General features: G+C 42.3%; 1 protein-coding gene across 1 annotated transcript in view; it reads left to right on the top strand.

Moving 5' to 3' along the window:
- The window catches only part of elmo3 (engulfment and cell motility 3), a 95,131-nt gene that overhangs the window by 12,555 nt on the left and 61,854 nt on the right, over nucleotides 1–20,722 (top strand). The window contains exon 2 of the mRNA XM_060928441.1: nucleotides 6,356–6,465. Within this exon, the coding sequence (XP_060784424.1) occupies nucleotides 6,388–6,465 (78 nt within the window). The 5' untranslated portion in view covers nucleotides 6,356–6,387. The remainder of the gene's footprint in view (nucleotides 1–6,355; nucleotides 6,466–20,722) is intronic.

The raw sequence follows: 20,722 nt of genomic DNA, 5'->3' as shown, positions 1-20,722 counted from the left end.
GTACGCACTCCACTGCTGGCTGGCTGGCTGCTGCACCGCAACACAGCAGCAAGTAGCGTTGCACTGATCAGCACACAGATTTAACGCATCGCGCTTCTACCAGAACTGGACCGTACCATTTCGCAAAAGGGGGAGGGTTAAATGACAATATGTTGAAGAACTCAAGAAATAGACAACCTTGTTCAATTAGCTCATTTCACCAGATGGAATATTGCATTGTTGTTATTTCAAAAGTCTTATTAAAATCATCAAAAGCATATTATCAGCCCCTTAAAGGGCCCCATGGCAGTGCTGGGCCCCTAGAATTGTTCTAACCTTTCCCCCCCGGCGGCGCCCATGTCTATATGTATAATAATTCCTGATTTATTTCACTCCCAGTGTTTTTCCCGCTGTCTAGACGCACGCTGTCAAAATGATGAACCGGTTCAAAATTAAAATTCTTCTGATCAACTTGTGTATTTTTTTTTTTTTTTGTGTGTGTGGATGTGTCCATATAATATAAAGAGCATTACACAGTGGTGCAACAATATGAAGTTTATCTTCTCGTTTTTATATATATTCACCTTTTATATATATTCACATTGAAGATAAACTTCATATCTTTGTGTAACCGTGCCATATCCTCTGTTTATTTTTGTCATATTGCTCAGCTCTACTTCAAAAGTAGTGCACTTTATAATAGTGATGAATCTCCGAGGTGACTCTTGGGTGAATGTTTCGAGCCGGCCCGTATGCGAACTGGTTTAAATAAAAAAAAAAAAAAAAAAAATTCCTTTTGTACATAAATGAGTAACAAGATATATCCTATATCTTCATTTACATTCATTCATCTTCAGACAGCTTCGCCTTTTTCCTTTTGAATTTTCTTTTTGACATCCAAACTGTGTGTGTTTGAGTCTCAGCTCGACTCTGATCAATGTCGACTCTTATCGGTGAGCCGAATCAAAGGAACTGACTCGCTGGAAAGAGACGTTTCATTCCCCATCACGACTATATAGTGAATAAGGGGCAGTTGTATAGTGTGCTATATACACACGCGCCAACGTGACCATGCCAATCATATGGAGGCGAATCTGCTGCAGTGCATTGTGGGATTTATAAAAGGGCAGAACTCCCTAATTTGTGAACAGGATGTGGCATAGAGTGACCGCTGTACATCATTGGATGACCGATATGTTTTGGGGGTGGGGGAGGAAGTGTAGGGCAGGCTGGTGGTCTTTAGTCCACAAATGCAATGAAGCTTTGTCTCTGTGGTTTCAAAGGGGGTTCGAGATGTTGCATTCAGCGTGTAACACGAGAGATGTAGATAGAGTGGGGTGGGTGGTTTTTTTTTTAAAACACGTGTCAAACCACAGAGACCTTCTACTGACTGCTGAGTCACACAGCTCTGTGTTTGTATCAGCACTCAATGTCTTTCTGTTTTCTGTTTCTTGGTGTTTTTCTCCCTCTCTGTCCCCCATTCGGTCGGTCTTTGTCTGTGTCCCAGTCTGTGCCCCTCCCAGCCGGGGAATGGAGGCTGTGGGTGGCTGAGTGTATCTCGGGGTTGGGAGCCTGTAGGAACATGTTAGGAATGAGGCCTGAGAAAAATCAACTCTGAGCTCTGAATCTTTCTTTCTCTGTCTTTTCCTCTCTGTCTCTCAATCGGTCGGTCCTTCTTTCTCTGTCTTTTTTCCTGTCTCTGCCTTTCTCTCTGTCTGCATCTTTCTTCCTCTGTCTCTCTCAATCTGTCTGTCTTAATCTCTCTGTCTTTGTTTTTCTCTGTATGTGTGTGTCTCTCTCTCTCTCTGTCTGTCTCTTTCTCTGTGTATCTCTCTCTCGCTGTCTCTGTGTATCTCTCTCTCTCGCTGTCTGTCTTTCTCTGTGTATTTCTCTCTCTCTCTCGCTGTCTGTCTCTGTCTTTCTCTCGCTGTCTGTCTCTGTCTTTCTCTCTCTGTGTATCTCTCTCTCTCGCTGTCTGTCTTTCTCTGTGTATCTCTCTCTCGCTGTCTGTCTCTGTCTTTGTGTATCTCTCTCTCTCTCGCTGTCTGTCTGTCTTTCTCTGTCTCTCTCTCTCTGTGTATCCCTCTCTCTCGCTGTCTGTCTGTCTTTCTCTGTGTATCCCTCTCTCTCTCTCACTGTCTGTCTCTGTCTTTCTCTGTGTATCCCTCTCTCTCTGTGTATCTCTCTCTCGCTGTCTCTCTGTCTTTGTGTATCTCTCTCGCTGTCTGTCTGTCTTTCTCTGTCTCTCTCTCTGTGTATCCCTCTCTCTCGCTGTCTGTCTCTGTCTTTCTCTGTGTATCCCTCTCTCTCTCTCTCGCTGTCTGTCTCTGTCTTTCTCTGTCTCTCTCTCTCTCGCTGTCTGTCTTTCTCTGTGTATCTCTCTCTCGCTGTCTGTCTCTGTGTATCTCTCTCTCTCGCTGTCTGTCTCTGTGTATCTCTCTCTCGCTGTCTGTCTCTGTGTATCTCTCTCTCGCTGTCTGTCTCTGTCTTTGTGTATCTCTCTCTCGCTGTCTGTCTCTGTCTTTCTGTGTATCTCTCTCTCGCTGTCTGTCTGTCTTTCTCTGTGTATCTCTCTCTCTCGCTGTCTGTCTCTGTCTTTCTCTGTGTATCTCTCTCTCTCGCTGTCTGTCTCTGTCTTTCTTTGTGTATCTCTCTCTCTCTCGCTGTCTGTCTGTCTTTCTTTGTGTATCTCTCTCTCTCTCTCGCTGTCTGTCTGTCTTTCTCTGTGTATCTCTCTTTCGCTGTCTCTGTCTTTCTCTGTGTATCTCTCTCTCTCTCTCTCTCTCGCTGTCTGTCTGTCTTTCTCTGTGTATCTCTCTCTCTCTCTCGCTGTCTGTCTTTCTGTGTATCTCTCTCTCTCTTTCACTGTCTGTCTCTGTCTTTCTCTGTGTATCTCGCTGTCTGTCTGTCTTTCTCTGTGTATCTCTCTCTCTTGCTGTCTGTCTCTGTCTTTCTCTGTGTATCTCTCTCTCTCTCGCTGTCTGTCTTTCTCTGTGTATCTCTCTCTCTCGCTGTCTGTCTGTCTTTCTCTGTGTATCTCTCTCTCTCGCTGTCTGTCTCTGTCTTTCTCTGTGTATCTCTCTCTCTCTCTCGCTGTCTGTCTGTCTTTCTCTGTGTATCTCTCTCGCTGTCTGTCCTGTCTTTCTCTGTGTATCTCTCTCGCTGTCTGTCTCTCTCTCTCTCTCTCTCTCTCTGCCTAACCCTCAGGAGAACCACAAAGCTGATTAAGACATTTTTTTCTGTTTTATTTCCGCTCCGGTGTTTTGGCTTTAGTTTTCCTTGCTCTGTGTGTATAATGGATTTGCGTAGCCGATGTGGGAATATCACCGACTGTTCATCTGTTCTTCTCAGATCTGCTCTCAGGAGCCGAATCAGTCGACCTCTTCTCCAGTCAATTTGCAGCTTGTGTCTTTTAACTAAAACCCTGGTTAAATACTCCTACACGCTAGATCACAGTTTAGGCGTGCCACTTCAGTCATTTTTCCTTTGGCTCCACCTCCTAACAATGCTGAACCACGCCCACTCCTGCTCCTCCTTTATAATGTCTTCATTCCTTCTCCCAGCACTTAAAAGATGTTTAGGGACTGAAGCCACTAAATGATGAAACGTTTCAGGTGTTTTGTCCCGTTCTTCCTGTAAACAGTTCTTAAGGTGTGTAACCGTTCGGGGTCGTCATTGTCGTATTTTTCATTTCAAAATTCTCCACACATTCTCTGTTGGGGACAGAAGGGGGACGCCCTCTTCTTCCACAGCCATGCAGAATGTGGTTTTGCATTGTCTTGTTGAAATCTCCCTAGAAAAGATGTCGTCTTGAAGGCAGCATATGTCGCTCCAAAATCTCCGTGTACTTTCCTGCATTAATCCTCCATCACAGACAGAAGTGTAAGTTACCTTTGCCAAGGGCACTGACACAACCCCATACCATGACGCCCTGGCTTTTGGATGGTCCTTTACATCTTTGGTCCAAAGCACACGGCGTCCGTCCGTCCGTCCGTTATCTGTAGCTGCTTATCCTGTCCTACAGGGTTGTGGGCAAGCTGGAGCCTATCCCAGCTGATTGTGTGAGAGGCGGGGTACACCCTGGACAAGTCGCCAGGTCATCGCAGGGCCGACACACAGACACAAACAACCATTCACACTCACGCCTACAGTCAATTTAGAGCTACCAATTATCCTAACCTGCATGTCTTTGGACTGTGGGGGAAAACATGCAACATGCAAACTCCACACAGAAAGACCCCCGTTGGACGCTGGGTTCGAACCCAGGACCTTCTTGCTGTGAGGCGATAGTGCTAACCACTATACCACCGTGCCACCCCACATGGAATCCATTCATTCCAAAAAAAGACCTGGAATACTGTTTCATCAGACCACAATTCACGTTTTTGGTCCGTCCCAGATGCTTCCAAGCCCAGAGAAGTCGACGGCGCTTCTGGACACAGTTAACATAAGGCTTCCTTTTTGCACAGTAAAGTTTTAACTGGTGTTTGTGGATGTAACACTGGATTGTAGCTTCACAAAGGTTTGCCAAAGTAATCCCGAGCCCATGTGGTTCTATCAGCTATAGATGAATGACTGACTGTTCTTGATGCAGTGAGGGATCAGAGATCACAGGGGTTCAGATTAGGCTTGAGCCCTTTGCCCTTCACACACACATTCCTCCTTCTTTGAATGGTTGAATGATGATATGCACCATAGAGGGTGAAATATCCAAATCCCTTCTTATCTTTTTTTGAGGAACGTTGTTTTTCAATAATTTTCTCACACATTGGTTGACAAACTGGAGATCCTCGGCCCATCTTTACTCCTCAAAGACTAGGCCTTTCCTGGAGACTGATTTTGTACCAAATCATGATTACAATCACCTGTTGACGTCACCTGTTTCAAATCGCATCATTATTTAATTGTTTTGCCTCATTATTAGCCCTAAATTGCCTCCGTCCCAACTTTTTTTGGAACGTTTTGCAGGAATGGATGGATGTTCACAAATGAAATGAAGTTAACCAAGAAAACATGAACTATCCTGGGTTCGTTCTGTCTGCAATGAAATACAAGTCAGAGTAAATTTAGAAGTCGCAGCTTTTTTTTTCCTTTTTTTTCTTTTAAATTTGCGTTTTCCATTCCATCCCAACTTTTTCAGATGCAATGTTAGATGAATTCCTGGATATAAAACGTATAACTCATTAAGGATTTATGCACCGCACTTTTTTTTTTTTTAAATGCAAATATCTGAAATGCTATATGTGACTGGTTACAGCTGCAACAGGAGTTGGTGAGGTTAAATACAATCAGGCAGATACCACCCAAGCACACATTTCCTTCTCTAATGGGAGTCTCAGAGAGAACCAAGATCCTGGAGCTGCGTGTTTCTCATCCCGTTCACACACATGGAAACACTTGAGTCTGTTCAACACTTTAGCTGGAGCTTCTGTTAATAAAACCTCAGCTGTGTGTGTGTGTGTGTGTGTGTTTTTGAGAATATGTGAGCTTGTATGCCATATCCAGTATCTCGTACAGAGGTTTAAAGGCTTCCCATAAATTTCAGATAAGCTGAGCTCACAAGTTCTCCTTAAAAAGAGGAAGGTGTAAAGTCATTATGAAAATGGGAGCGTACTGACAATGCAGTCGTTTTTTTGTAATGTTCACCGTGTTTCAGTTTCAGCTTGCTTCATGGGAGTGGTGTGTTTTTATTTATATATTAAAAATGTATATGAGAGAGGATATTACACCGTTGCATGAAGATATGAAGTTTATCTTTGAGTGGTGAATGGATATATCACGAGTGAAAATATTTTCAACATGAGAGAAACTTCATATCTTTAAGCCACCATGTAATGATCTTTATTTTACATGGAAAAAATATGCAAGTTAATCAAGAGTTTTAATTTTGAACTGGTTCACCATTTTTGACCGCGCACGTCTAGTCGGCGTGAAAACACTGGAAGTGACGTCATTGGAGTGAAATATCGGGAGTTGTTATACATACAGGACACTTTTTCGATGGAATAAGAATGCGTTCTATTCTCTTCTAGCGGGTTTCATTCATTTGGTTTGATAGCGTGCAATATTGTTAGCATATCGCTTATCCTACGTGTATTATGTCACTCTACCCAATGGAGAATGAGCGTTGAATATGGTTTACGATAATGCACGTAGGATAAGCTTTATGCTAACTATTGCATGCTATCAAACCAAATGAATGAAGCCCACTAGAAGGGAAGAGAACACGTTCTTATTCCATCGAAAAAGTGTCCTGTGTATATAATAATGTGGAATTCTGGATTGTTTTAAAGACTAATACACAAGCAAGAGCTTTATAAAAGATAAATCTGTCCCTGTACATTATTATTATTATTATTTTTTGTCTCTCTTTCAGAGTTTCAGGAGGACAGGCATCCGTGTATCAAAATGCCGCAGCAGAAGGACATAGTGAAGATTGCGATTCAGATGCCAGGGGCGTACCCTCAGCTCATTCAGCTCGATCAGGTGAGGTCAGGTGTGATGTTCTTTCTCTCCCTCACTATGTCTGACTGATACAGCAGCTGCTGAAACATGCTGGGGAGAATACATCTGAGCTGTAGAAGCATGTTCTACACGTCCTGCCTTGGATCTCGGCTTTGTTCTGGAATTTTCCTGATTGCTCCGGGCTTCAGGGTTGCTCCGTCTCCGTCTGGCCATGCCCAGTTGGAATGGGGAAGTGGTATTACTGCATCAAAGTGCTGTTTCCCTAATAGCTCGGAGTGTGCGCTGCTCATTTGAAGTGTAAATTAGGAGCAGGTTTCAAAGTACAAGTAGCAACGTGTATTAGAACTACTGAACTGTTCAACCAGATTATCATGCTTTGTTAGAACATCAAAATTGAGTTTATTGCCAAGTACGTTCTCGCATGCAAGGAATTTGCTTTGGTGTCTGGTGCTCGGACAGATAAGATAAAAATAAATGAAACACACAATGCTGTGCAAAAGTCTTAGGCACATGTAAAGAAATGCTGTCGACCAAAAATGGCTTTAAAATAATGAAATGAAATGTTTCAACATTAGAAAAATACTATAAACAGTAATCAGTAAGCCATAATGAATGAAACAAAGTCGATATTTGGTGTGAGACAACACTTTGATTTAAATATATATATATATATCTGTCTCAGGTCCAATGAGTGCAGTTTTATGCAGAAATGAGCTGTAGGTTTTACTGAACATCTTACAGAACCAGCCACAGTTCTTCTCGACACTTTGACTGTCACACTCGCATCTTCATTTTGCACCAAAACTTTTGCACCAGTAGCCTTCATTATGTTTTCTTTTTTTAATCTGAAAAGTGCTCTCTTTTGGATGGAATATGCTGCTCAGATACTATGGAATCAATTTTGTGCCAAAATGTTCATACAATACTTTTGAAATATCAAACAAAAACGACAAATCAAAATACAAAAAAAAGTCAATTTTTTTAGACTGGCAAACAAATTATTCGTGTAATCGTGCAAAATATCAGTCTATTACTCTTCAGAAACCTTTTATTTTTGTTCCACGGCTTTCTCGGTTTTGTTTGACGTAATTTATTTTGGTTGCGATTCCAGCTTTCTCGTTTGCGCTCCCTGACTTTTTGCTTGCAGTTTTGGCACAAACTTCACGTGTGGGTGGGCTGTCCAGGAACGCATTCCCATTGGCTAACTTGTGTTTGACTGACAGCTACGCTCAGCGATTTCTGTTTGCGGTTTCTGAGGCTGTTGCGGCCATTCCCTACTCGGATTCTGGCGGACTGTTTGACGAGTGACCGATCCATTGACGGTAAACAAGGATGGAGTGGACTTCAGTGGCGACTATGATATTGAATTTACACTTTGTTGAATTAATTCAGTATCATAGTTGCCACTGAAGTCCACTCCATCCTTGTTTACCGTTAATGGATCGGTCACTCGTCAAACAGTCCGCCAGAATCCGAGTAGGGAATGGCCGCAACAGCCTCAGAAACCGCAAACAGAAATCGCTGAGCGTAGCTGTCAGTCAAACACAAGTTAGCCAATGGGAATGCATTCCTGGACAGCCCACCCACACGTGAAGTTTGTGCCAAAACTGCAAGCAAAAAGTCAGGGAGCGCAAACGAGAAAGCTGGAATCGCAACCAAAATAAATTACGTCAAACAAAACCGAGAAAGCCGCGGAACAAAAATAAAAGGTTTCTGAAGAGTAATAGACTGATATTTTGCACGATTACACGAATAATTTGTTTGCCAGTCTAAAAAAATTGACTTTTTTTTGTATTTTGATTTGTCGTTTTTGTTTGATATTTCAAAAGTATTGTATGAACATTTTGGCACAAAATTGATTCCATAAGATACAAGCTTTATTTTTTTTTGTAATGTTTAATTTTGTGCTGGGGGGAAAAAAAACATTTGGAACTCTAAAATGTTTTTGTAATATTTTGACTCGATAATGTAGAAGTCGTAAAATAGAAATTTATAACAAAGTTTGTATGGGGTGCCAAGACTTTGCACAGTACTGTGTATTTGAATAAAAAAACAAGTAGGAATCATCGGAAGCCATAATATGCAATAATGGGTTACAGGATGAAGATGAAGAGTCATGACATGAATGTGTGAGAAGAAGAGAATATGTGCAATGGGATAAATAAATAAGCTGTACAGTGTGTGCCTGACCAGCTAGTGGCCTAGTGGTTAGCGTGTCCGCCTCTCGATCGGGAGATCATGAGTTCTATTCACAGTCGGGTCGTACCAAAGACCATCATAAAAATGCAGGCACGCTGCAATACAGATGCGAGTGGGGAGTTAAACTCTCGTGGTTACCAGAGGACTAGCCCCCCACTGTAACCCTAGCTATGTAATAGGCGAGAGGCCGATGGCTACGGAGATCGGCGCCGCCCAATGCACCACATGGCGCGGGAAGGACTTTGACAGTGTGTGCCGGACTATGCAATAAAAGAATGAAGATGCAGGACATGACCATGAAATATACAAAATGGCAGTTCAGAGAGGAAGTGCATTAATGTTCCAGGTTTAGAGTCCCTGGGGTCTTGGACCTTATTGATGAGGCCAGCTGCAGTGGGGGAAAAACTGGCCTTATGGCATGAGGTTATGGTTCCAATGGACCGCATCCTCCTACCAGAGGGAAGTGTCTCAAAAAGTTTGTGTCCGGGGTGGGAGGGGTCGGCTGCAATCCTTTCTGCCCTCCTCACCGTCCTTGGCAGTGGCAGCAACGTACCAGAGGGTGATGGAGGATCAAGGATCAGCATATAAATGCCTCACCTTAACCTTCTACATGAATAAGTCAATAAATAAGCCAACATACTTGAAAAACGTAGTTACCCTGCTATACATATCAATCACACCAAAGAGTAATGTACATTTGAACATTAGTATTTTTCTTTGGGATATTCTCCAATGAAGTATTCTCCATTTTAAACCGTGGTTGCTAAAGAAGGCAACTGGACTTGCTTGAAATTCTTGGACATTTTACCTCTCATCCAAAAGGCTTCTTCGGTTCTGTCTGATTAGTGGGGAGTTCCAGGTATTTATCCTCTAGTGGACCAAAAGCAACCCTAAGGAGAGTCGCTGAGGTCACATGGGTCGTTGAGTCATCCTGTAGGTGTTCGGGTCTCTGGAGGCTGGGTGTGAATGGTGTTAGCAGCCTAGAGGGTTGTTAGGGTGATCTGTGGGTCATTGGCTCTGTCATCATGTGAGTCGTTGAAGTCAGCTGAGTTTTGGTGTGGATGTGTATTCAGTTTTCTGGGCGGCATGGTGGTGTAGTGGTTAGCACGGTCACCTCACAGCAAGAAGGTTCCGGGTTCGAACCCAGCGGCCGGTGAAGGCCTTTCTGTGTGGAGTTTGCATGTTCTCCCCGTGTCTGTGTGGGTTTCCTCCAGGTGCTCCGGTTTCCCCCGCAATCCAAAGACATGCAGTTAGGTTGACATGGGGCGGCCTTGGGTTGAGGTGCCCTTGAGCAAGGTACCGAACCCCTGACTGCTCCCCGGGCGCTCTGGTGTGGCTGCCCGCTGCTCTGGGTGTGTGCGTGTGTGTTCACTGCTTCAGATGGGTTAAATGCAGAGGATGAATTTCACTGTGCTTGAAGTGTGCATGCGACAAATAAAGGTTTCTTCTCTTTTTCTTCTAAGTGTGCCAAGGACTGCACTGTTGGTGGCTGAGAAGTGGTGTCTCAGACCACCTCATCTGTTCAGTGATGGTCCTTCCAGGTTGATGAAGATGGCTTACTTTACTCCTCTTTCAAACCATTCTCTGGCTAGAATGCATATGTTGCAGTCCTGAAAGAAGTGTCCTTTGGTATTGAGATGAAGATGGACTGCAGAGTCCTGGCCTGAGGAACTGGCTCTCCTGTGTTGAGCCATGTGCCTGTGAAGTGGTTGTTTCGTTTCCCCAATGTACAGGTCTGTGTATTCCTCACTGCACTGAATTGCATACACTACGTTGTCCTGCTTGTGTCTGGGTATTCTGTCCTTAGGGTGGACCAATTTCTGCCTCAGTGTTATTGGATCTGAAGTATACAGGAATGTTGTGTTTGTAGAAGATCCTCTTGAGTTTCTCAGATAGTCCAGAAATGTAGGGAATGACAATGTTCTTGCATTTGTTGCCGTTTTCTTCCCTGTTCATTAAGTTACTTTTTCTGGTCTTGATGAAGGCCCAGGTGGGACACCTGCACTTCTGAAGTCCTTCCTTGACGTCTTTTTGCTCTTTCTCTTTTCCCTCTACCGTTGTAAGAATGTTCTGAGCCCTGTGATGTAAAGGCCACTGCATGCTCTTGCGACAAGGCTTTCGCAGATAGCTTTTCGCAGACAGTTGTAATTTATTGTTGAGCGGGGGAATAGGCGTGCGCGATGTTATTCACCGGCACAACGCAAGGGGGCGCGAAGTCGCTAGGAGTAGTTGGTGGGTGTGGTTAGTGGAGAGTTTATCCTCCGGTTACTTATAATGACTAGAACTTTTTTTTTTTATAATAACTAGAACTGGAGTCGTATAGATGTACGTACTTCCTCAATCAACCGCTCTTCATGCTGCTCCATCTTCGCTCGTGTTTTTAAAAATGCCGGTCGTGAAAACAAAACAAAGTAGGGAAGCGGAAGTGCGTGTACAGCGGATGTAGAGTGGACCAATCGGAGCCCTCTTGTCTGCGGCGCTGTCTGCGAGGCTTCTGCGGTGGTCACAAATTTTGGGAGGTGCGCGCAGAGCGTCTGCGAAGGTGGGGGGGCTACGCAGACACTGTCTGCGACACCGTCTGCGAGGACTGGGTTGTCAGCATAAATTGGCCTTAAGGTCCTAATGACCCCCAATTTGTGTTCCAGTGGGTGGTGATTGATTCTCCATTTTACCTGGTGTGTGTGTGTGTGGGGTGGTTGTTTTGGGTTTTTTTTTTTGTTGTTTCGCTGTAGCACAATTAACTAGGTTTGTTTAGAGTCATTCATTGACGTTAGCTTGCCATTTATTCTCAAACTTTAGCTAGTCTTGTTTGGAGGTATTTTGTAAAAATTTTAGCTGTTTACATTTTTTGGGGGAATACTCACTAGTTTGACTTGCAGTTATTGTATAGCTTTTGATGGTGTAGTTTTGCAATATTCTCTAGCTAGTTTATTTAGGTTGGAGTTATTGTGTTTGCTGGTTCATTTTGTTTGGGAATACTCTCTAGCTTTAGCTAGTCTGGTTTGGGAAGATTCTCTGACTTTTTTGCTTGTGTAGGTTTGGAATTATTGTGTAAAATTAGCTACTAAATTTTGCTTGAAGATACTTCCTGACTTTAGATAGTTTAAGTTGCATTTATTATGTAACGTTAGCTAGTTAGTTTTGTTTTGGAATATTGTCAAATTTTACATAGTCTGGTTTGGTAATATTCTCCAAGTTTAGAAGAAGAAGAAACCTTTATTTGTCACATGCACACTTCAAGCACAGTGACATTTATCCTCTGCATTTTAACCCATCTGAAGCAGTGAACACACACCCAGAGCAGTGGGCAGCCACACCAGAGCACCCGGGGAGCAATCAGGGGTTCGGTACCTTGCTCAAGGGCACCTCAGCCCAAGGCCGCCCCACGTCAACCTAACTGCATGTCTTTGGACTGTGGGGGAAACCGGAGCACCCGGAGGAAACCCACGCAGACACAGGGAGAACATGCAAACTCCACACAGAAAGGCCCTCGCCAGCCGCTGGGTTCGAACCCGGAACCTTCTTGCTGTGAGGCAACCGTGCTAACCACTTAGCTACTTTGGTTTGGAGTTAGGTAACTTTAGTTAGTATGGTTTTGTAATATTCTCTAGCTAGTTTAGGTTGGAGTTATTGTGTAATGTTGCCTAGTTTTCTTTGGGAATATTCTCTAACTTCAGCTAGTGTAGGTTGGAATTATTGTGTAATATTAGCTTGTTACTTTTGTAAGGGAATACCCCTTAAGGTCCCCTTATTTGGTTTTGTAATTCTCTAACTTTAGACACAATAACATCAAACAATTTATATAATATTCATTTGTTACTTTTGTTTGGAAATGTTCTTTATCCTTAATTACTTTTGATTGAGGGATTTTTCTCTAATATTAGCAAGTTTTGTTTAGCTAGTGTGGTTTGGAGGTATTTAGGAGCATTAGCTAGTTAGTGGGTTTTTTGTTTGTTTTTTTGGGGGGGGATTCTCTCAGTTTGGTTTGGAGTTATGTAAGTTTTTAGCTAGTGTGATTTTGTAATACTCTCTAGCTAGTTTAGTTTAGTTATCATATTTGCTAGTTAGTTTTGTTTGGGAATAGTCTATCTTTAGCTAGTGTGGTTTGGTAATATTCTCTAAGTTTAGCTAGTTTGATTTGGAGTGATTATGTAACTTTGGTTGTTGTGGTTTAATAATATTCTTTAACTCTGGCTACTGTGGTTTGGAATTATTGTATAACATTAGCTAGTTACTTTTGTTGGGGAATACTCCCTAATGTCACTGAAGTAGGTTTTGTAATATTTTTTAACTTTATCTAATTTGTTTGAAGTAATCGTGTCTAATGCGAGCTAGTTAGTTTTGTTTGGAAATGTTCTTTAGTCTCATTATTTTTTTGATTAAGGGCTGTTCTCGAATATTAGCGAGTTAGTTTTGTTTGGCAGTATTCTCTTTAGCTAGTGTGGTTTGCTAACATTCTCTAGCTTTAGCTAATTTGTTTGAAGTTACCATCTAACAGTAGCATAGTTTTGTGTGCAGATATTCTTTAGCATTAGCAAATTTTGCTTAAATACATGGTGTAATAATTAATCATACAGTGAAAAGTGTTGATGAGTGAAAAGAAGTGTAAAGAAGTTGTTGAGTTTTATGAGGATGGACGCACAGACCTACATCTCTGTTGGCAGCTTTAAATAGAACCGTGTGGTAAGAACTGTGGGTTACTTATCACACATACTAATCACACTATTCTGGCTGCATTCAACTGTTTAGTTTCTACACTAAACTCTGGAGTCCACCTGCCCTTCTGCATGTCAAACACATTTCAAAGGAACACCTGAGGAGCACCGTGTGTAATTATATCAGACAATTTTCAAGAACCTTATAATTAACTCAGTTCACCTGTCGAAAACTGGTCTGTTTTTCCTTCTGATGTTGTAACGCTGTGTTCATTGATGAACATAATTAACATGTCTAGCTAGCTTTTAGAAACATAAAATCTCCTGTTTCTTCCTTTTAATATCCCCTCCAAAGCTCCACCTTCAACAGACTGCTAGTTTAAGAGATTTCTGAGAACGCAGAAGCAGTTTGACAGGGTAGCAGTGAGGGACCCTGACGATTAGGTCTCGTTTTTAAACATCTTTTAATGTCATTTTTATTTTTTTTTTCATATCTAGAATAGAGGTATACAGTGTGCTGTATGCATACCTGTCAACTTTGAGGTTTGAAAAAAAGGGATATTTCCCAGATTTTTAACTCAAAATAAGGGAAAATTTTGGAAAGTCATACCCTTCACCAAAAGTGGGTGTGTAGTTGAATGGGGGGCAATTTTCTATCTAGTATTTGTGATTTCCTGTACTCTGGTGCATGTTGGTGATCGCCAAGACCCAAACTCAATATGCTTATGGTTTATAGAGAGCATAGGTGAATAAACTACACATTTATTTTTATTTGCTTTCAGTGGTACCAGTTATTTCCCAAGTTAAGGGCTAAAATACGTATCTTATGTTAAAATAAGAAAGGTCATTATATAACCAGTCAATAAATTCAATTCCATTGCAATTTATTATGGTTTTACCATAGTCATGGCCTCGAAACGATAGATAGATAGATAGATAGATAGATAGATAGATAGATAGATAGATAGATAGATAGATATAAGATATTAAACCAAAAGTGATTTAAAATGGGTTTCAGACAGAAAATAAAATAGACAATGAGTGGATAAAACAGTTAATACACCAGTTAGTTTGCACTAGGCTATTTATGAGGTCTTAGCCAGGACATACTTAATGTAAACATGTGTAGCTTACCTTTTGATTATTTGGGAGGCTTTCGTTTTCCCCATGGAACATTTCTTTGCGATGGAAGAGTCTGGGAACATTCCAGCCACGCACTTGTTGAAATCATCAAAGAAAGAGAGGCTAATGTTTTTCTTAGCTATTAGCATCGCCATCTTCACCTCAGACCTACTCAGTGTTGCCAGATACTGCTGACGTTTTCCAGCCCAAAATATGTTCAAAACCCGCCAAAATGCACTTGAAACTGCCCAACTTGGGCGGGAAACCGCCCAATCTGGCAACACTGGACTTAATCACTTGTTCAGCCTCGCCTCCGGACGTAGTTATGTAATTACTGATGCCTGAGAGGGCGGGGACGTGAATTCATTGCCCGACTTCCTGCTGTAAACTCCTGTCAGAGGCGCGTCATGAATTCTGGACCTACCGACTATTTTATATTGTGAAAATACGGGACTTTTATATAATGTCAAAATACGGGATATTTTCGGGAAAATAAAAAAACGGGAAGACAGCGGGAAATAAGTCAAAATAAGGGATTTCCCGGGAAAAACGGGAGGGTTGACAGGTATGGCTGTATGACGTATGGATTTACAGAGCAAACCATTAACTTCAATTTCTTTTAGTTTTGATACAATACTAAAGGCGGCACGGTGGTGTAGTGGTTAGCACGGTCGCCTCACAGCAAGAAGGTTCCGGGTTCGAACCCAGTGGCCGGTGAGGGCCTTTCTGTGCGGAGTTTGCATGTTCTCCCCGTGTCTGCGTGGGTTTCCTCCAGGTGCTCCGGTTTCCCCCTGTAGGTACATTCCACTAAGAAACTACATTTCCCATCAGCCCACTTCTGCGTTGACCTGCATCACGCCGGGGTGGGGTCACCGCTGCAGACAGGGAAGCATAAAACAATGGGACAACGCTTCCATCTTTCTCTCTCGTGTCCGGATTCCAAGGCATCTGGACGCATAAAGAGATACCCTCCAACCAGATAAAGACGTCTTTTTCTTTCTTTCTTGCAAGATCCATCACTCAGCGCGATTTCTTTCTTACCCTTGGCCAAGGTAAACTCCAGAGTCGCGCGATCTTTAAACTCAACCTGAGTTACAACCGGTTTATTCGTATTAGAAGTGACGTCACGACTGCTGCTCAAACGCAGTTTTTAATTAAAAGTTGGAAGCGACCGGATTTTTCTGACTAAAAAGCGCTGTGGATATTATTCTGATCAGAGACTTTTCCTCACGAACGCTGAAGTTCGGACCAAGAATCCTCTGCCTTCACGGAAACAACCCAAGTGATCCGCTGGACCAGAAAGCTCTCTACGCCTTCTACACGAGTGGCTCACGTGCTTCATGAACAGCGAAACTCTACAACGGCGAACATCATCTCAGAACCTTGCTAGAGGCAAGATATTGAGTAAAATATAATTTTGGGCATAAATAAAGATCAGTCTTAGGAATTTAGCTTTTATTGAAATAGTGTGAATTTAAACCCAGGTTTATTGTTTACACTGCTCGACACGCAGCGTGTTGAATTGTTGATTGTTCTGTTTTTGTTTTAATCTCAGTTGTTTTAATAGACAGGCTGTGCATGCTTCTTTCTCTCTTATTCTTATTAACATTTTAATTTCATTATTATACATCTTGATCTCATCAAGATGTCAGTGGATTCAGTATGGTTATGAGCTAGTGGGTTAGCTACAGCTTCCCTTTGTCTGCTTAGCAACACAAAGCTAATCTAGGCCTACAACGTGCTCGGCAGGCCATCAGGCCTGATAAACCACACCTCAGCTAGAAATCCACAGGCCAGCTCTTTGTTCAGACCACGTGGCCACTCACAATCATACCCTAGTTAGCCATACGGCTAATTCCTTTGTCTTTAGCAACACGTGCTCAGTAGGCCTCACCAGGCCTAACAAACACACTTTAGCTAGGCCATAGGGCCTTTCACAAGCACACTTTAGCAGCAGAGCTAATCCTTTGTTCTATTTAGATAACATTCCTTTGTTTTAGAATGTTACACACACACACACACACACACACCATATCATATTTGTATATATTGATTATCCATTTTTATCTTTGTTATAATAAATCCATTTATTATCAAAGCTGTGTGTATTCATCTTGTTGGTGTTCCAATATTTCCGAAGTCACCCAATCTCTCAAAGAATTCAAAAAGGTGCATATAAGTTATGTAATATGGTAAGTGATCGTAATAATTTGGAAATATACCATAATTTAGCTGTTTGGTAATTTATTATTAAGCACCAGAATTAATGGTATGATTCACTAAATGATTCATTGAACGATTCATTAAATGATTCACCTGAATGATTCACTTCAAACAATTCAATGAGACTGATTCTATGGTGTGATTCAATTCAAATGAGTCAAATTAAATGATTCAATGGGATTGATTCATTTTAATTATTAACCTTCAAATTTAATGAGACTGATTAAATGAGATCATTTAATAATTGCCAAATGCACCTACACCCCACAGTCCAAAGACATGCAGTTAGGTTGACATGGGGCAGCCTTGGGCTGAGGTCCCCTTGAGCGAGGTACCAAACCCCTGACTGCTCCCTGGGCGCTCTGGTGTGGCTGCCCACTGCTCTGAGTGTGTGCGTGTGTTCACTGCTTCAGATGGTTAAATGCAGAGGATGAATTTCACTGTGCTTGAAGTGTGCATGTGACGAATAAAGGTTTCTTCTAATAAAGGTTTTCTTCAATACAGTGTGGTAAAGTTTTTTTTTTTAAATTATTTTTTTATTTAATTTTCATGTATTTTTATTTTGCAAAAAAGAAAATGTTAGATATGTGAAGTGGCAGGCCACGCCTCCCCAATGTAGTCTGATGGGCACTAAGGCCACACCTCCCTCAAACGGAGTGAGGGATACAGAGGCCACACCTGCCCTGCTGGGAGTGAGGGATACAGAGGCCACACCTCCCCTGTTGAGAGTGATGGATAGAGGCCACACCTCCTTCATAGGGAGTAACAGAGGCCACACCTCCTTCATAGGGAGTGATGGCTAGAGAGCTCACACCTCCTTCTCTGGGAATGATGGCTAGAGAGGCCACACGTCCTTCACTGGGGCGTGGAAGAGGTCACACCTGCTTTGCTGAGACGATTAATTTCTACTAGGGTGCAATTAGCGTCAACGTTTTAATCACCTACAGTCAAGCCGGAAAGTCTGCACACCCCTTTCACTTTCTCCACGTTTTATTACATTACAGACTTGTTCTACAATAGATTGAGTTCTTTTTTTTTTGTCACAAAATTCTACACAAAATAGCCCATAATAACAAAATGAAAGCAGGTTTTTAGACATTTGTGCTAACTTATTAAAAATCAAAATGTAAAATATCATATGTACACAAGTGTGCACACTCTTTGATATGACACCCAAAAGTGAGCGGAGGTGCATTTTGTTTCCACTGATACTGCTTGAGATGTTTCTGCAACTTAATTGGAGTCCACCTGTGGTAAATTCAGTTGATTGGACATGATTGGGGATTGCCAAGACCTGCCTATATAAGGTCCCACAGTTGACAGTGCATGTCAGAGCAAACTCCAAGCCATGAGGTCAGAGGAATTATCTGCAGACCTCAGAAACAGGATTGTGTCAAGGCATAGATCTGGAGAAGGGTACAGAAAAATTGCTGCAGCTTTACAGATCCCAAAGAGCACAGTGGCCACCATCGTTTGTAAATGGAAGAAGTTTGGAACTACCAAGAATCTTCCTAGACCTAGCCGCCTGGCCAAACTGAGTGATCAGGGAAGACGGGCCTTGGCCAGGGAGGTGAGCAGAAACCCGAGGGTCACTCTGACAGCTCCAGCGTATCTTTGTGGAGATGGGTGAACCTTTCAGATGATCAACCATCCAGGCAGCACTCCACAAATCGGGCCTTTATGGTAGAGTGGCCAGACGGAAGCCACTCCTTAGTAAAAGGCGCATGACCGCCCGCTTGGAGTTTGCCAAAAGGCACCTAGAGGACTCTCAAACCATGAGAAGCAAAATTCTCTGGTCTGATGAAACCAAAATTTAACTTTTTGGCCTGCATACTAAGTGTCACGTCTGGAGGAAACCAGGCACCGCTCATCACCTGGCTAATGCCATCCCTACAGTGAAGCATGGTGGTGGCAGCATCATGATGTGGGGATGTTTTTCAGCAGCAGGAACAGTGCGACTAGTCCTGATGGAGGGAAAGATAGATGCAGCTAAGTACACGGAGATCCTTGAAGAAAACCTGCTCCAGAGTGTTCTGGACCTCAGACTGGGTCTACCTTCAGGTTTACTGGAAGGAAAACCTTCTGGAGGTTTACCTTCCAACATGACAATGACCCGAAGCACACAGCCAAGAGAACAAAGGAGTAGCTTCAGAGAAAGTCTGTGAATGTCCTTGAGTGGCCCAGCCAGAGCCCAGGCCTGAATCCAATTGAACATCTGCGGAATGAGCTGAAAATGGCTGTGTGCCAATGTTCCCCATCCAGTCTGATGGAGCTTGCAAGGCTATGCCAAGAGGAATGGGCAAAAATGTCCAGAAACAAGTGTGCCAAGCTCGTAGCTTCTTTCCCAAGACACCTTGAAGCTGTAATTGCTGCCAAAGGTGCATTTAACCAAGTATTAGGCTAAGGGTGTGTACAGATATGCAACCCCTAAATAACCTATTTTTGTCAGTAAAATAAAATGGCATATTTTCTAAAAACCTGTTTTCACTTTGTCGTTATGGGCTATTTTGTGACAAAAAATGAACTCAATCTGTTGTAGAATACGTAAGTCTGTAATGTAATAAAACCTGGAGAAGGTGAACGGGGTGTGCAGACTTTCCGGCTTGACTGTATTTTAATAGGCTAGTTGTTAATTTATATACTCGTTCCTTTTATTTTGATTGTACACTAATCTTTCTGTTTTTTTTTTTTTTAAACTTACCAGCTTGCGGTGCTGAAATCCTGTTTCTTAAAGTTTAAACATGTCGCGCTCTCTAAGCTCTTCTCCTGTCTGTGTGACGCCTCATTGAGCTTTGCGATTGCGAGGGCTGTCTCAGGGATTCGCTCTCGTCCTTTGGGTTCTTTCACAGTGGGGTGTTTTGTACCGGAGGATGATTTCGCGGTCGTGGTTGGCGCTTTTGTTTCGATTTGGCAGTTTTTCTTTCCCCTTCATAACCGCTCAGATAAACTGCTCTTGTACAGTGTTGACGGATTAAACCCAGGGCTTCCACTCGGTTGACCGGCCCGTCGGCCACAAATTACAGCCCAGTGATTGGGCTACCACGCTACACCCAGAACTCTAATTGGTTTACCACTAATTGCTGGGTGTCTCAAAGTCAGACGTAGCAATAACGAGTCTCCTCCATTTATTTTTATGCACAGTTTTTGGCTCGATTGCAGAGTAGAGTGACACACTTTTGCTTTTGGGTTTGAATTCGTGACCGACCCAAGATTTTGCAGATTTACGCTTCTTTACTGCCTCACTACAGCATTGTTTTTCCTGTTCTCTGCGAATGCATAGCTTTTATTACGTAACTAGTTCTCTTGCTTGTTTACGTAATAATGATCCCCGTCTAGCGGCTGACAGGATCAATTAACCCACTAAAATTAGCGGTCATATACCGTACAACACATCGCTAAAGTATGAACTACATGCTTCATAAGTTAAAAAGCAATATTATAAGTCAACACAATTCCATGTAAATTACAAGATTATGCTAGCTAGCTGATTAGCCATTTTGTTTTTGTTCACAGTTGATGAATATGTAACAAGGCATTGCTAACACTTAAGACGTAGCCAAATAAATAAATACGTTAGCTGTAGTATTTATCCATTGAGGAGATGATGATGATGATGATGATGATGATGAAGTCACCTGAAAGCTACACTTTTCTTTATTTTTCCTGGTGGAAAAGAGTGTTCACTGAAAAATGAAAGATCATGGGATGTGAAACGTGTGTGTATATATAAAAAATATTTTATTTTGGCAGAACTTTGACCTGTGAATTTATGCGCTTTGGTGTTTTGTGAGCCAAAAGACACCTAGAAGGTGGTACTGTGGCCTGTTTTGGTAAAAAAAAATCATTAATGTAGGAGGTGCTAACAATTACGTAGCGCGCACATTAGATTTTTATACCTCCGCCACCGTAAGGCACAGGACGCATTATGTTTTCAGGTTGTCCGTCTGTCCATGCATGCGTCCGTTTCGCAACCTTGTGAACGTGATATATCAAAGGCTAATGAAAGGAATTTCACCGAACTTTCACCATTTGTGCACTTTGGGACAAACATGAACCGATTAGGTTTTGAGATCAAAAGG

Source organism: Neoarius graeffei, chromosome 8 (assembly GCF_027579695.1).
Source record: "Neoarius graeffei isolate fNeoGra1 chromosome 8, fNeoGra1.pri, whole genome shotgun sequence".
NCBI lineage: Eukaryota > Metazoa > Chordata > Actinopteri > Siluriformes > Ariidae > Neoarius > Neoarius graeffei.
The sequence above is the reverse complement of the archived record's forward strand: the minus strand, read 5'-3'. Positions and strand labels throughout refer to the sequence as shown.